The sequence below is a fragment of the Lithobates pipiens genome, unplaced genomic scaffold (assembly GCF_037356315.1).
Source record: "Lithobates pipiens isolate NorthernLeopardFrog02 unplaced genomic scaffold, aLitPip1_a1.2 Scaffold_18, whole genome shotgun sequence".
Lineage (NCBI taxonomy): Eukaryota > Metazoa > Chordata > Amphibia > Anura > Ranidae > Lithobates > Lithobates pipiens.
The window spans coordinates 28,645,096-28,663,012 of record NW_027507758.1 but is presented as its reverse complement, the minus strand read 5'-3'; the positions used below and the strand labels follow the sequence as shown (position 1 = coordinate 28,663,012).

General features: G+C 43.5%; 1 protein-coding gene across 1 annotated transcript in view; it reads right to left on the bottom strand.

Moving 5' to 3' along the window:
- Positions 1 to 7,586: 7,586 nt before the first annotated feature.
- Positions 7,587 to 17,917, bottom strand: part of LOC143987043 (beta-soluble NSF attachment protein) — a 54,445-nt gene continuing 44,114 nt past the window's right edge. Inside the window, exons 11-12 of the mRNA XM_077485507.1 lie at positions 17,032 to 17,137; positions 7,587 to 9,969 (exon numbers count right to left, since the gene is read on the bottom strand). Coding sequence (XP_077341633.1) covers positions 17,033 to 17,137 — 105 coding nt within the window. The 3' untranslated portion in view covers positions 7,587 to 9,969; position 17,032. The remainder of the gene's footprint in view (positions 9,970 to 17,031; positions 17,138 to 17,917) is intronic.

The following is a 17,917-nucleotide window of genomic DNA, read 5'->3' as shown; positions in this document are numbered from 1 at the left end:
GCCGATGTGTGGGAATGAGCCAACCTGCTGCAGTATAATGACGGCAGCTGGTCTGCCTGTGGTTAAAGAAGTCGTTTGTGAGCCGGGCTGAAGTCACGCTGTGCCTAGAAAAAATATAATGCGTTGCATTACAATCAGTGGAGCACAGGGGAGGCGTGTAGGGTCTTTTTGACCTTGAATGTATCATTAAAGCGGGAGTCCGCTGGGACTCCGCGTTTTTTTTTTTTTTTTTTTTTTTTAAAAGCCAGCAGCTACAAATACTGCAGCTGCTGACTTTTAAAATAGTGACACTTACCTGTCCAGCGCGCCCGCGATGTCGGCACCCAAAGCCGATCTCTAGATCGTCTGTAAGGTGCTGCCGCCGCCATCTTGGGTATGGGAATCAGGAAATGGAGCCTTTCGGCTTCATTTCCCGGTTCCCTACTGCGCATGCGCGAATCGCGCTGCGCAATAAGGACGGTCCCCGCTGCCTCTGGGATCTGTGTGTTTCCCAGCAGGCAGCGGGGCACTTGCGGAAAGGGGCGGGCACTTGCGGGAAGGCTAATCTACGCCCCTTTCCGCAGAGAGCTATCCTGGAAGTGGGTGCAGAATACCTGTACTGAGGGTTCCGATGAGCGGAGGTCCACTTTAAGGAGAACCTGTTGCCAAAAAAAACCATCACATAGGGGACTATTTGTCCCTTATGTAATGGAAAAAAATACATAAAATAGTTTTTCTTAATTATTAAAAATTTAAATTACACCCAAACACATGCCCCCCCCCCCCCCACACACATATACGCACGTACAAACATAAACACACATGTTGGGGCTCCTACATCTGAAAACGTCAATTGCGATACACATTACATATCGTCGTGTGTGCTGGAATTAGAGAAGTAATTCTAGCACCAGATCTCTTTCATAACACTAAACCGATGACCTGTATGGGGCTTTTAAGGCATTGCCTATGGAAAATATAGATACTGAAGCGTGTCACCATTTCACAGTTCACACAAATTTTAAGGTTTGACATGTTGAGTATCATTTTTTTGGTCGGTGCAACCTCATCTTTTATATTTTACCAAAAAAATTTGGTAATTTATTGTGTTTTTGTGCCCCTTAAAATTAACTTTAATGTGTTGTTTTTTTTTTTACTGATATTTTGCATTTTCCAGACCTTTGCAGTAATATTGTGCGATGTAAAGTGGAAATACCACTATTTTATTCTCTAAGGTACCTGCTTTGCTCTAAAAGGGAAAGGGTTCACCTTCTGAAACTTGTTACATGTTTTATCCGTGAGCTTTGTTGGTTATAAAAAAAAAAAGAAAATAAAAATCTCCTAAAGCCCCATACACACGATCAGAAATTCTGCCAGCAAAAGTCAGATGTGAGCTTTTGGTCAGAAATTCCGACAATGTGTATGCTCCATCTGACTTTTGCTGGCAGAATTTCAGCCTTTCAAATGATTGAGAGCAGGTTCTCTATTTTCCGGTCGGAAAAAGCTCTGATCGGAAATTCTGATCGTCTGTACAAATTCCGACGCACGATATTTCGACACATGCTCGGAAGCATTGAACTTCATTTTCTCGGCTCATCGTAGTGCTGTACGTCACCGCGTTCTTGACGGTCAAAAGTTCCGAGAATTTTTGTGTGACCGTGTGTATGTAAGCCAAGCTTGAGCGGAATTACCCCGAAAAAAACATCCACGTTTTTTCCGACGGAAAATCCGCTCGTGTGTAAGGGGCATAACTTTTTTTTGCTGGCTCCTAGATTCAAAGCAAATTTGTCAAGCTCTGGTGTAGTGGATAGAAGAGTTCCAAGGACACAGTGTTGGAGGACACCTACAGAAGTAGGAGGAGGAGAGGTGGAGATAGAGCTGTGGGTGACCCTGAAGGAATGCTTGGAGAGGTAACAATTCAGCTTATCTTTCTGTTTTTACCACTCTTCCTGTTCCCGCCACCAAAAAAAGGAAAAAGGTGAACGAACACCAAACACCCTCCTCATCCCACTATTTTCCAATGCACTTACAGTGAGGAAAAACTGAAAATGTATTATCAAATGCTTACCGTAATTTTCCTTTTTCTGATGGACTCCATGGCAGTCTACGTGTGGGTTAACCCCGCCTCCTCTCCAATGCTATAGGACCCCCACTGCCATAAATTTGAGCTCACTGCTAGAGACTGTGTTCCGTAACTAGCCAACTCTTGACTGATGGGTGGGAACTCCATCTGCCATGGAGTCCATCAGGAAAGGAAAATTACGATAAGTATTCAATAATAAATTTTCCATTTTCTTGACAGACTCCATGGCAGTCTACATGTGGGAAATAACTAACCAGACCACACAAGTGGGTATGCTGATCAAAAGAATTTTAATTTGGCCCGTCAATCGACATGATTCTTAAACCAAAGTTCACAGAAGATAGCGAAGCAGGTTCTATGCAGTAATGTGACAAGTAAGTAATGTGGCAAGGTATCAAAATATACTTACAAAAGGTAAGAACATAAATTCAACATAGGGTTGATTACACCCTTGACTCACGTAGGCCTCTATCAGATACAAACACATATCACATTCTCCCCAGTGATCCACCTTCCAGTTTTCTTTAGAAGCAACTACTTATCAATACTACTACTACTTACTACTTATCAATAAGGCTCTCGAAGATGAGATAATTTCTAAAACAAAAGCTTCCTACCTTAAGAAAAATTTCTATAAAGTCCCATATTTTTACCACTTGCCTAAAATACATAAGGACCTCACCAATCCCCCAGGCCGCCTGACATTTCCACATCACGCCAATAGAAGGAGCTGTAGCTCCGAGCACATAGCCTGCCCGCCTCTTTTCTTCCTCTGTAGGAGCTCCCTTGGATGTGTTCCTGCAGCTCGTGACGTCACTTCCATGCCAGTTCTGTCCTCTTCCCGGTGGCCACAGGACATGCTGCAGACTGACGGAACCGCCATCCAGCCTCGGATAACAGAAGACCGGATCAGGACACAAGGGCCTTCCCAGGGACCCCACCAATACAGATGAACCTTTTATGTTCTTACCTTTTCCAAGTGCGTTTTCATACCTTGCCATTAAAGACATTTTTAATACTGCACTTAGATGGCACTTCTGGTGTTCTCCCTTTTGTCTTTCTACATAGAAAGAGGCAGCTTTCTGAGGACAGCAGCTGCCCTTGCCCTGCCATCATTTTATTCTTAAACCTCTGAACTGTTTGATCTGCCTATGGACTAATGACTCTGTAACGATAATTGTGTTTAGTCTCTGAGCACCGTATTTGCGTTTACAGTTATTACCTTTTTTCGTAATTTTATCTATAAATGAAGGGATTCCGTATTGTTGGGAGGCTGTGGTTTGCAACACTTGAAGATGCTGTTGGGGGAAGAAACATTTTGGGGTTGATTTACTAAAACTGGAGAGTGCAAAATCTGGTGCAGCTGTGCATGGTAGCCAATCAGCTTCTAACTTCAGTTTGTTCAATTAAGCTTTGACCAAAAAAAAAAAAAACAACCACCTGGAAGCCGATTGTTTTCAATACAGAGCTGCACCAGATTTTTGCACTCTCCAGCTTTAGTAAATCAACCCCACTGGTGATCCAATCAATATTCAATCAATAATCCGATCCAATCTCTGCTGCTTCAGGATCAATGATCCAGAAGCAGCAGAGTTTCTGGAACAAGAACTCTGGAGGGAAAAGCTACTTGCACTTTCATTCTGGTCCTCCATCATTTGTTTCCATAAAGTATTTTTTAATGACTTAGTGGCATGCCAGGATGTGTTTTGTCATCCTAGTAACATTTGGAAAAGAACATTTCTACTCAAAATATTTGTAAATTGCACTGTGGAAATGTTTCCAAACTCTAGATGTTGGTCTTACCATTTCACGGAGAGGAAGAAAAAAAAAAAAAAAATGTTCCGAGCAGACTATAGGAAAACATTACGCTGCGATGGTGGAGAACATTATTAGGAATCATTTAAATCAGGGGTCTCAAACTGGTGGCCCTCCAGCTGTTGCGAAACTACAATTCCCATGAGGCATTGCAAGGCTGACAGTTACAAACATGACTCCCATCGGCACAGGCATGATGGAACTTGTAGTTTTGCAACAGCTTGAGGGCCACCAGTTTGAGACCCCTGATTTAAAGGTTAAACAATATCAACTAAGTTTGTCAGACAACTTTACCCTCTTACCTGCCAATTAAGGCCTGAGAGGACAGAAACGCTCATCTACACCAGTGGTTCTCAACCCTGTCCTCAAGCACCCCCAACAGGCCAGGTTTTGGGAATTTCCCTTAGATAAATTAGCTGTCCAAAATACCAAGAAATTGGATTTAATTTAAAGCACTTGTGCAAGATAAAGGAAAACCTACAAACGTGGCCTGTTGGGGGTACTTCTGGACTGGGTTGAGTATCCCAACAATCACCCAACTGTAGAAGGTACAAGATGGGGCCCACAAGCAAAACTAAAATGTAGCCTTTCCCCTGCAGCACACTCTAGTGGCAGAAATGCATATTTCTCTTGTTTGAGATGTAGTGTTACTTGATTTGTATTCCAGCATTTGCTTGTTTTCAGCTGAGAGAACTTGCAATAATTTATGATTTTATATAACGTTGCAGAAATCTTTTATTAAGGCCTTCACGTTATGTAGTTTGATTATTATTATGCAGGATTAATATAGTGCTGACAGTTTTCACAGCACTTTACAACATTACAATTCAGTAGTAATCAGAAAACCCTGCTTGTTAGAATTTACAATCTAAGAGATCATGTCATATTATTTATCTTTAAAAAAAAAAAAAAAAAAAAATTTTTTTCCCCCAGAAAGACTGCTTTGAAAAAAACTGAAGAAACCTGATCCCCCCCCCCCCCCCCCATTAATTCATTTTTTTTTTCCAGTCCCTCAAAGTAAAGAGAAGTTGCAAGCTATGACAGACCTTTTCTCTTCATAGTCTAGAGCTCCAAACTACGGCCCTCCAGCTGTTGCGGAACTATACGTCCCATAAGGCATTGTAAAACTCTTGACATTCACAGACATGACCAGGCATGATGGGAATTGTAGTTCCTGGACAACTGGAGGGCCGTAGTTTGGAGACCCCCTAGAGCAGTGATGGCAAACCTTGGCACCCCAGATATTTTGGAACTACATTTCCCACAATGCTCATCCACTCTGCAGTGTACTTGAGCAACATGGGAAATGTAGTTCCAAAACATCTGGGGTGCCAAGGTTCGCCATCACTGCCCTAGAGCTATAGCAATCTTGTACTGTATCTAACACAAACACTGGCAATCCACTTGCTGCTAATCTTCGTCTCCCGGTGAGGCCATGCACTTCCTAAAAGCTGTGGGATTAGGTTAAATCCTGCAGTGTTGGAATTAGAATGCAGTACAGATAAATTCCCCGTCTCAGTCCTGTAGCTCAGCAGACAGATGGCCGGAGGCACGAGGAGAAAATTTTATTCAGAATAAATGAAGCCGACGCGGTGACTAACCGAGATGGCAGTTTACCCACTCATCCCATCACACACTGTCTTCTAATGAGGTGTGCAAATGTATTCAGAGATAAGCTGTCCATGTGTGCGCCTGTCAGTTGGCTCTGACAAATGACTGATCACCACATTCAGAAATCACTGCGGCGTTTACCCACAGATGAAAAAGATTGGATCTTTAACCACTTTGCATCTAGAACAATTCTTTAATTTATCACAAGTATTCTAAAATCTGCTGTTTTTGCGAGAAAACTACTTAAAAAGGGGTTGTATCCTATGCATTAAGGTGAAAGAACACCTGCCAGTCACCGGCCCCCCCAGCCCCCATTTTAATTACCTGAGCCCTTTCATCTCTTTGTTGGGGATGCGCTATCCCCCTCTCCACAGGGTCCCAGCTCTTGATTGGATAGATTGATAGGCTCCCGCTGATGTCAGTCAATCAAATCCAATGATGCTTGGTGCCAGGGCAGAGTCCGGCATTCACGTCTGTGGACGCAAATGTTGGACTCAGGAGCGCGCAAGGCAACCGCCTCAGGAGAGCGCTTCTCCTAGGGGATTATCTGATGCGGGGAGGAGCCACCTGGGGACCCCATAAGAGGATGTTCGGGCCACTCTGGTTAAAAAAAAAAAAAAAAAAAAAAAACATTAAGTGTACATTGATTGGTTTGCGCAAAAGTTATAGCGCCTACAAAATTGGGGAGAGATTTATGGCATTTTTTTTGTAGTGCCGGTGATCAGTGATTTTTAGCGGGACTGCGACATTGCGGCAGACAGATTGGACACCTGACATTTGACACTTTTTTGGGAACCAGTGACATTATTGCAGTTATCAGTGCTAAAAATATGCACTGACATGGTACTAATGGCATTGGCAGGGAAGGGAAGGGGATTAACATCAGTGGCGATCAAGGGGTTAACAGTGTTTCCTCAGTGTGTTTACTAACTGTATGGGGGATGGGCTGCCTGGTAAAACATTGATCCTCAGTGGCAGAGCATTGATTCTCCGTGTCATCCCCTGTCAGAACGGAGATCTGCTTTGCTTAATTTGGCAGATACCCGTTCTGTCTCTGCAGGGAACGATCGAGGGTGGCCGCCATACATCAAGTCCACCGGACTTGCCGAATTGGCTACCCTGCTGGCCAATCGGCATGCACCCACAGAAGCTAGTGCACAAACTGCCGTACCGGTACAGTGATTAGCAAAGCCGAGCCACCTTGTCGCAGTACAACTGCGGCGGCAAGTGGTTAAGATCGTGTAAGGGGGTCGAATCAAGATCACAATCTTTTAACGATGAATCATGCAGCTCTGATGTACAGCAGACAGGGAGAGGTTAAGGAGCAGAAGAAGGGGTTGTAAAGTCTTTGGGAGCAACAATCTTATCTTTAATAACAATAAAAAAACAGTATTGTACTTCTGTAATGTAAGCCTGTGACGCCCAACCTTCACAAAGGTGGAGGAGCTCCTGAAATGCGTTGCCTAGCAAACCCTGTAACCGCAAAGTGAGGTTGGCAGTGAGCCACAAGGATGCTGCTGCATTTCAACACTTGGCGGCTTCTTCCCCACTTGTAGACATCCAGTTTGGAGTCCTTCTACGTGCAGCCCTTCAGCTGGCTTCAGAGGACTGTTCGAGACCATCACTCTACAGTAGGGGCAGGTAACCCGGGGCCCTTCAGCTGTTGCAGAACTACAAGTCCCATGATGCCTCTGGCAGTAATTGTAACTGCCAGCCTTGCAATGCCTCATGGGAAATGTAGTTCCACAACAGCTGGAGGGCCCCAGGTTGCCTGCCCCTACTGTAGAGTGATGGTCTCGAACAGTCCTCTGAAGCCAGCTGAAGGGCTGCACGTAGAAGGACTCCAAACTGGATGTCTATAAGTGGGGAAGAAACCGCCAAGTGTTGAAATGCAGCAGCATCCTTGTGGCTCACTGCCAACCTCACTTTGCGGTTGCAGGGTTTGCTAGGCAACGCGTTTCAGGAGCTCCTCCCCCTTTGTGAAGGTTGGGCGTCACAGAGAGAATTACAGTTTTATAGACGCACACAGTAGTTTTATTTTGGAACATATAAAAAGAGGGATTTCACTATAAGAGCAATAACAGGCAAAACAAGTCAGTGCTGTAGCATATTGACACTTTATTAACTGTACATGTGCACACAAAAAGAGTCCAAGTGTTTCCTGCTTAGAATTATTTTATATAGGGATACATCATAATACACCTAAAAGGAAGACAGATTGTCTGTTATATAGGCTGAAAATCGTGGCAGCAAATTTAAAACACAACAGCCAACACACACATGCCATCAACTAACCCACAATATGCTCCAAAAAAAAAATAAAAAATATCTACATCAAGACACACAAGAACGACAGACACAGAACTACAAAAAACAATTGCATCGTGTTACTGACACACAGAAGGGGAATGCATATTTCACAACTGTGCAAAAATACTGTTTTCAGGTCATCTCAAAAAGAAAGGAGACCACCTGAAATGAAAGACCAGCACAAAATCAACAGTTATCTCATAAAAGCTGTCCGATAAAGAGTGAGATGTTCTATTTAGCGATCTAAAATTGGCCATGCTACGTTTTCTAATCTGTAAAGGGAATTCCACCTTGTACAGTACAAAAAGTGCCCAAACTACCACTCTGGTACATACATGAAAACTAAATTAAAAGTCTTCCGTTCAAAGCTGAATTCCAGGAATGCAGCCACTTTGTAAAAAGTGAAGGCACACTATGAGTCAAGTCCAAGGAGCCGCATGACATCTCCTGGGCCTATCGCTACACAATTTACATTTGACAGGTTTATTGCTCTGCCAGGAATTACAGGAGACCCCCAGGGCTGTGAGAGAGGAGAAAGTCATATGGAGCAGCTATGCCCACCTCTACCCTGCCATTTCAGAGAAACCTGTGTGTTACATAAACACATTCACAAAATACAAAGGCTTCTGTGAATGGGCAGAAGGACAGGCGATCAGTTCCAGTGACTCTGCTCTTGAAGGAACCAAGACCACAGTGAGCAGCATCAGAGCTCTGGAAGTTACCTTCTTGGAGCGCAATAAACCTGCCATGTGAATAACAGATAAGTCTATCAGGCTGCAGGCACCTCCTTACACTTAACGCATGAATGTGTTCACATAATACAAAGGCTTCTGTGAATGAGCAAGAGGAGGGAAGGGGCAGGCATAGCAGCTACAGCAACACGCCTGTTAAAAATGCAAAGCTCAGAAGGATCAGCGTTGCTTTCCTGGAACTACAGCGATAGATGTCTTCTGGAAGTACTATAAAAAGGTGTCGGATATGAATAGAGCTAGGTCCAGGAGGTGTGATGCACCTTGCTGGACTTAACTCTTAGTGTGCCTTTAATTAATACATTTTTTTTTTACATATGAGCTGAATTCCTAGAATTCAGCTTTAAAATTACTAAATACATTTCAGGTGCATTAAAGAAAATGTGTGCCGTTTGTTTTTCTTTGTAAAGCAACTACAGCTCATGTAGAAAAACCTGTCCCCTGCCAGCAGCTGCAGGCGATGACCTCTGCTCGTTGGAAGGGAAGCAGTGTTCTCTCTGCAGCACTCCAACACAACCTCTACTAAATTGCCCCTCTAGCTCTGATCAGCAAAGCTTATAATCCTTGATGAATGGAGAGCTCTGGCTGTGCAGGGAACGTGTCCGACAGATCATAGAGAACAAGTGCTCCTTATTACAGCATGCTGGCAGGAGACCACCTTATTTTTACTCACACTGTGGCTTATTGTAAATTGTAAGACCTTGCACGTTTTGATGCACTTGTACTGTATTTAGCTGATTTATTGGACTTTAAAACTATCCATCCCTATCCTGCAGCATAATCTGTTTTTAATGCTGAACTCCAGAAAATATATTTGTATTGCGTACTCTACATTGGTCCAGCCACTCACAATCAAAGTTTGCAACCCCCATACCTTCCGGACTGCTGGGGAAGCTGGAAATCACTATAATGGTCGTCACTACTACAGTGATAGTCACAATCTTTCAGGTGCTGCTCCAGTGGCCTTCTCCTAACACACTGACCACGTGGTATCACCTGGTGGGCACTGTTGCCATTCACAGAATGCTTTGTATTTTTTATTTTTATTTTCAATAAAAATAAGGCACCCTCACATTGGATGAGGAGGGGCTGTGAAGTCACAATCTCAACCTCATCAAAATCAGAGATTGTTTTGTATTCACTGAACAAAAAAACGCAAAGTGTATTTTATTTTCACTATGTACGATTTTGGTTGACTTCTGAATGAGACAGCTGTATCTGTCATCTTTGCTTGTATCTTACTGAACTGTTCAACTGATGTTTGCTGCTCTGTTTGCATGCTGCCACAAACACACAATTTGTTCTATAAATGGCGGCAGTGCCAAGCAAGCGATACTCTATGGTTGGTGTGCAGAGGCGAAGCAGTTCGCCACAGGACCCCAAAGGACCGCGGCCATCACTGTTGTAGCTCCATATGCAAAACTGAAAAACAGATATATACAGTGGGGTTCCGTCACAGTGAGTGACAAAATGAAAAGCTGCAAGATAGAAGACTTTTTTTGAGTTAATGAAAAAAAAAAAAAAAAACAATTTTAAAAAATGATAACGTATACAAAAACCCCTTTTGAATCTGGCAAATCACATAGAAGTGGCAGGAAGAAATACTAGGAGACATGTAACAACCCAAAGATATAACAATTTCCTTGGTATAGATCTATGTAAAAAAAATATATGACTGCTGTGAATGCTACGAGACGTACAATAAAGTGCACCTGTTACTTCTGCTCAGTAAAGGAGCTACGCTCTTAAGCCAAACCAAAATTCATTACTTCATGGCAATAAAACAAAATCAGCAATGAAAGTTATATTAGTGGTAGATAGTAAATAGGTAGGGTGTATTTATTAAAGTAACCTTTATAACAGCTGCCCTCACTGTGGGTACACAAAAAAAAAAAAAGGAGGAGGAGTAGTCTACATGTATAGGCAATCCCTTTTAGGCCCCTTTCACACTGGGGCGGTGCGGCCGTCGGCGGTAATGTGCCGCTATTCTTAGCGGCGCTTTACCGTCGTTTTAGCAGTTGTCTGCGGGCGCTAGCGGGGTGGTTTTAACCCCCGCTAGCGGCCGAAAAAGGGTTAAAACCACCCGCATAGCGCCGCTGCAGCGGCGCTATTGCCGCGCTGTCCCATTGATTTCAATGGGTAGGAGCGGTGAATACACCGCTCCTTCACCGCTCCAAAGATGCGGCTAGCAGGACTTTTTTCACTGTCCTGCCAGCGCACCGCTCCAGTGTGAAAGCCCTCCGGCTTTCACACTAGAGTGAAAGGGGCCGGTTTTTTTCAGGCGCTACACAGGCGCTATTTTTAGCGCTGTAACGCCTGAATACCGCCCCAGTGTGAAAGCAGCCTTAAGATCACTCTGTGTAGTAATACTAAATGGTCACCCCTGTAAGTGAAAATAGGAACCACATCCATGCTTGGTATTAGAGCCAGGGTAGTCCTGTATGAGAAATCATACATAGGCAGACATGGGGTCCTAACTGGGGGGAATCATAGTAAACCAGTATAAAAATGCTCTGGAAATAGTGGCAAGTGTACCTGTCCTTCCCCATCCAGATACGGGGGGGGTTCATTTACTAAAGGCAAATCCACTTGAAGGTGCAGTCTCTGTAGATCTGAGGGGGACTTGCAATGAAAAAAAAAAACAGCATTTTTACTTGTACATGATTGGTTGATAAAATCAGCAGAGTTTCCACTCATTTCAGATCTAGAAGCGACTGCACTTCCAAGTGCACTTGTAGTGCAAAGTGAATGTTCCTTTAGTAAATCAGCCCCATTGTCCCTTAGGGTGCAAAGTTTGGGTTTTATGCATTGCCTAAGCCCCCCCCTATTCACACCAGAGCAACTTGGTCATGCCTTTCCAAAAGCTCAACAATGTTCACCATGAAGGCATTTTATTCAATGGTGTCTGGGCATTATGTTACCGCTGGTCACGAAAAAAAAAAAAAAGTACGTTTGCTTGGGGAGAAACTAACTTTTTTTGCCCTACAGAATAAAAATGGGGAACATGATAAATATGTGTCGTGTGTTTTGGCACCTTTTCCCACCTAGCAACTTTAAAATAAAGGACTCAGGAGTGTCCATGTTGGATGCAGGGACGAGTGAGGGCCTACATGAATCTCTACGACCCCAGTGATGTCAATTACAAGAAATGTGACAAGCTACCTGGGAAGACATTGGAATAGCAGATATGTCTTAAGAGCTCCGACAGCATAATACAACACAACACCACATGGAAAAACCAGGAAGAAGATGCAGGGATAACGACATGTGATGTCACAGATGACACTGTTCTCTTTTGTCCAAAAAAAAATTTTTTATATATATATATATATATATATATATATATATATATATATATATATATATATATATATATATATATATATATATATATATATATATATATATATATATATATATATATATATATATATATATATTTTTTTTTTTTTTTACGCTATTTTTTTCACTTTTGTGATCTGGCCAAAAAAAATCTGCGGAGTCTGTCGTCATCCGCCTGTTTTTTTTGTTTTGTTTTTTTGTTGTGTGGCGTTTGCGGTGTCTTATACTATCTGGAAAACATGCTCAAATGTGGATGGGGGCTTAATGAGCGAGTCTTTACCACTCCCCCAAAATAAAAATATAGACGTAACCATTATCTTTATATTATTTTACTATATATTCTACTATCTATTCTGTCTACCTATTTATACATATGATAGAATCATTTTACAAGAACAAACCAGCAGAAGCCAAATCTCTCGTGTTTTGGCCCTTGACCGAAGTAAAATACGTTTCTTCAATAAATCTATTGCGGAGCCCTTGTTCATACATAAAATATGAACATTCACATCAGAGAACTGACTCCAATAAGTCAATGTTTAATAGTAAAGGGGCTGCACATTTATAGGACATATGCAAAGTCAGTGGTATTCACCAACTGCACGAATATCTTCCCATTTCTAAATGAAAACAAAAAGGCATCCAGCTGTCTAGTTTGCATTGAATAACAAACAGTTAAGCCCTTTATACATGGTGAACACCTAAAAAAAAAAATTAGACAATTATTAAATATGTAATTTGAGCAACAGACCCGACGTTAACCAGCCCACATGCATGCTTTTGTTTGGTGGTTTGACACGGAATATTCTGAGCCTCCACACATAATATATTTATCTTGCAAGCAGCAAGCCAAAGCCCTATACACAGGGAAAACTAATTAGCTCCACTTAGTCTTCTAAAGTCACCAACATTCTTCACAAAATCTTTATGCGTTCGGACCCAACAGAAATAGTTTGATCACCCATATTTCCCCCCAAACCTAAATTGAACCTGTTGCTAGAATATGGACATTATAGTATTAGCAGGCAGCAAATGAGCTTTAAAACAAGCCCTCCCTCACCTCTGTAACTGCAGGCGCTGAGGAGGAATTCATCCTCAAAGTTCAAAGCAGAAACACTGAAGTTATCCAAATGAATCTCTCAGTGGCACCCTGCTCCCCTCCCAGATTTCATTCTACACTTAAAAACAGAGCTCAACTCAAAAAAAGGGAAGCTCCACTTGTTCGCACCCTCCCCCATCCCACATTTGGTGCTTTTTTTGGGGGGGGGGCGCCCTTACCAGATTTTTACAGGTACCCGCTCCCACTTCCGGGTATAAGATTGCCACAGCCATCTCTGTGTATTTTCGGCCCCTCCTGCTTAACCCCCCCTCCCCCCGCCTTCTGAGACACACACTGGTCCTGCTGTCTTCTGGGACCTTTTAGTCTACGCATGCATGCGCAGTAGGAAACCAGGTGTGAACCCATAGGCTTCACTGCCTGTTTGTTTCCCTTAGACGGCTTTCACACCGAGCGTCGGTGGTAAAGCGGCAATATTTTTAAACGCCGCTTTACCAACGTTTTAACTCCCTGCTAGCGGGCGAAAACGGGTTAAATCCGCCTGCAAAACGCTGCTGGAGCAGCATTTTGCTGGCGGTATTGCAGCGCTGCCCCATTGATTTCAATGGGGAGCAGCGGTGGAAGAGCAGCGAGTTTACCGCTCCAAGAAAGCTGCTGGCAGGACTTTTTGTGACGCCCGGCCAGCACACCGATCCAGTGTGAAAGCCCTCGGGTTTTTCACACTTAAGTGAAAGGAGACACTTTTTTCAGGGGGTATACAGGTGCTATTTTTAGCACTGTAGTGCCTAAAAAACACTGGCAGTGTGAATGGGGTCTTGAAGGTGCAGGTGCCTGCACCCAAAGCTGAATGATGAATCGGCTTGGGATGCCGACATCGCTGAATCCTTGGACAGGTAAGTGTCATTATATACAAAGTCAGCAGCTACAGTATTTGTAGCTGTTGACTTACATTTTTTCTCCCCCAGACGGGATCTCCACTTTAAGAGATTGGAAAGTATTGCTGGAAAGAAGAAGCAGGTGGAGCAGAGCTGCTAAAAAGTACAATCAGGAGGACTTTAGTCCTTCTGCTGTAAATTTTAAAGGATGACTTTTACCTATGCAGCTACAGAGGTCAGTGAGGGCTGCTTCGAAGCTCGTTTGCCACTTGTTAATACTCAATAACCATATCCATAACCTGGCCACAAGTTCACTTTCATGGTGCCAGGAATCGTGATGCTGATTAAACCAGCAGAGTCACTAGAAATGAATGGCATACCTATAATGGACCTGCAGTCAGTAGTAAATGGCTTGCTCCAAGGAGGAGAGATGCAAAGGCTGTGATAAAAAAAAAAACTTGTATGTTCCAGACTTTTCAGGCTTTAGTGATTTTTGGTAAAGTCAGAAGCCATGTGTGTAGTTTAAGCCCATCGCTGGATGAAGTTAATGGGGCAGAAGAACTGAAGATTTGGCTATACAATGCTTTAGTGGTAAAATAAATAGAAGGGTACAAAGTTTCAATATAACAGAACTGTGGCCAAAGTGGCTTTGGGGCAATAAATAAAAATATCCACCATTATAAATTCCAGGGCTTTTCTTTCCCGAAACATCTGTCTTATCAAGTGCAAAGAATTCTAATTTCTATATTTGGTAGGAATCAAAGAAAGCCACTAAAATTTTAATCATGAAAAGGGGAGGCTGTCAATATTAACATACAAGTTAAAAAATAAAATAATATGATCTCTTTTAGATCATCACCAGTCCAGAAAGCCGGTCTGTGGGCTCCCTTGACAGACCCGAACCATATGCTCTTTATCCCATTTTAACAAAAACAGCCCTAGGAGGGGATAAAACACATAAGTGTTTTATACTTCAGATTTCAACACACTAAAAACCTGCAAACATGAAATATGGCAACTATAAGGTCTTCCTGCACTGCTTTCCTTTAAAGCCCAACTCCAGGAAAAAAAATGAAAATTTAAATACGGTAGTACATCAATTACCTTACTCCTCAAACTTGATTCCTACGAGGGGCAACCGCCAGCCGCCCAAGCCTACGGGGGGCGAAGCCCGGCCGCCCAAGCCTATGGGGGGGGTGACGCCTGGCCGCCTATTCCTACGAGGGGCGACCGCCGGCTGCCCAAGCCTACGGGGGGGGGGCGCCGCCCAAGCCTACGGGGGAGGGAGGGTGACGCGTGGCCGCCTATTTCTACGGGGGCGACCCCCGGCCACCCAAGCCTACGGGGGCGACCCTCGGCCACCCAAGCCTACGGGGGGCCACCCCCGGCCGCCAACGCCCTGCCTACGAGGGGAGACCCTGCCTGCTGGAGGGCCTCCACCAATAGGGGAAGCAAGTAGTAATACCTTAAAGTAGGACCCCAGGAAGTAAACAGATTAAAGCGGAGGTCCACCCTAAAATGGACCTTCCGCTCATCGGAATCCTCCCCCCCTCCGGCGCCACAATTGGCACCTTTCAGGGGGGAGGGGGGTGCAGTTACCTGGATAATCCAGGTAACTGCACCCACTTCCGGGATAGCTCTCTGCGGAACGGGGCGTAGATTACGTCCCTTTCCGCAAGTGCCCGCCCCTTTCCGCAAGTGCCCCGCTGCCTGCTGGGAAAACACACAGCTCCCAGAGGCAGCGGGGACCGTCCTTATTGCGCAGTGCGGCTCGCGCATGCGCAGTAGGGAACCGGGAAATGAAGCCGAAAGGCTCCATTTCCTGATTCCCATACCCAAGATGGCGGCGACAGCACCCGAGAAACGATCTACAGATCGGCTTCGGGTGCCGACATCGCGGGCGCGCTGGACAGGTAAGTGTCACTATTTTAAAAGTCAGCAGCTGCAGTATTTGTAGCTGCTGGCTTTAAAAAAAAAAAAAAAAAAAGAGAAAAGGATCATCAGTGTGACCATGGCCCCAGTCAAGTAAAACAGGCAGTTGGATAGATTTTTTCTTTTTCCTACCACCAGTTAGAGGGAGGTGGATCAGAAGACCAGGGAGGGGGATTGCTAATAACCTGGAGTTGGGCTTTAAAGCATTGCATGTGCTACAAAAGAGGTCCACTTGAAGCATTTAAAACCTGAAGCCTTACCTACAAGCAAGGACCTGCTATAATTTTAGTACTGGTCAGAAAAGCTTATTTTGTGTGCCTTTCAGTTTTTGTTTCTCACCATTACTAGGGAAATACAAGAAATTCATAGGTCATTACAGATGACACTTTGTTTGGACAAGGTGCAGACAGGTAGGCGGGGCTTAGTCCAGAGTTTGGAAAAAATAAATAAAAAAATCAGGCCTGTTATAACAAAGTGAACATAAATCAGAGAAGCCAATAGGGAAGGTTTTCTAGGTAATAAACGTTATTAATACAGATAGCCTCCTCTTCATCCCCTCTCCGATTTAGCTTCACTTTGTTACCAGAGGTCTGACTTTTTCTGATGTCATTGCTAAGCGCCACCTACTGACATCCACTATCCAATGCGACTGCCTCAAAAAGGTCAGTTAAGGTGTTCTTATTGGACAAAAGGTATGGCAGTAGGTGGGCTTATCCAGAAAGTCATGAAAAAAATAAAAAAATAAAATAAAAATAAAAAACATTTCTGGATAATAGTGCAATAGCAGCGGCTTTACAGCTGGATCTTCACTAATACACATACTGGCTTGCAGGTTCAATTTTATAGTATGCAATGGTTATTATTCACAAGGCCTGATATAAAATTCACAAACACATGGCTTCCTAGCGTACAGACATGCTCAGGAATATTGGTTTAGCCTGCCAAATGACTGCCCATGCTGTGTGTTCCAGCAGCTGATGTCCCAGAGAGGAGCTTCATCTGCTCACACACAGTCTGTGTCCGATCACATAAAAAGGAACTGTCACTGCCCGCTGAAAATGCTTTGCATTATTTAGGAAGTCACTTATTCCCTGTACTACTGATTCATGGAGGAGATGACATGCAGCCATCCACATCGTGTTGTATTACAGACTTTACTGGCACAAAAAAAAAAAAAAAAAAGAAATATATATAATTAGGTAAAAAAATAAAAATACATCATTTTGAAAAACAAAAAATAAAACAGGGATCGGTTGTGTATTGGCGGCACATCTCCACCTCATTTAAGGTCGCCGTCTCCATCTCCTTGGATTGATTTCTTGATCCGAAGTAACATGGTGGTCAGCCACTGATCCAAGCGAGAAATTGAATCAAATTCCTTCACCTGAAGTTAGGATGGAGAGATATAAAATGTTTTTTTTTTTTATTATGTGCAATAAGAAAGTAGAAGAGAAGAATTGCGCAGTCATGCAAAACTGTACCCATATGACATTTTTATCACACAAACAGATCTTTCTTTTGGTTGTATTTAATCAACGCTGGATTTTATTTTTTGCTAAAACAAAAAACAAAACAAAAAAAGACAGAAAGAAAAATCAAATAAAAATCTCCTTTACTGATGGGCAATGATGAGGCAACACTGGTGGGCACTGATGGGCAGAGAGTTTGCACTGATTGGCAGCACTGGTGGGCACTTGGAAGTGTCACTAATTGGCAGCACTGATGGGCACTGATTAGCAGCAGTGGCCGTCACTGTGTGGGACCGATGTCCCGTTTACAAGCCAGTAATCTGATTTTTTTTTCTCTCCTCACACTAGAAGCGTGAGGGGGAAAAGCCGATTATCGGCTTCGGTTTACATCATGTGATCAGCTGCCATTGGCCGACAGCTGATCACATGGTAAGGGGCTGGGATTGGCCTTTCATTCCGATCTGCGATCAGCCGAGCCCCAATGACTTGGTAATCACAGAGCGCACCACCTATGCGCCACAGGCGCAGCGCGAGAATGGGAGGATGTCCATGTACGTCCTCCCCGCAATTTAAACTGCCGCTGTAGACATCTTTCAGCTATAGCGTGGGCATAAAGTGGTTAAAGTGGAAGGCAAGTCAAAATCCAACTAAGCCTAAAAAGTGGTTGTAAACCTCAGACATGGAGTTGCTGACCA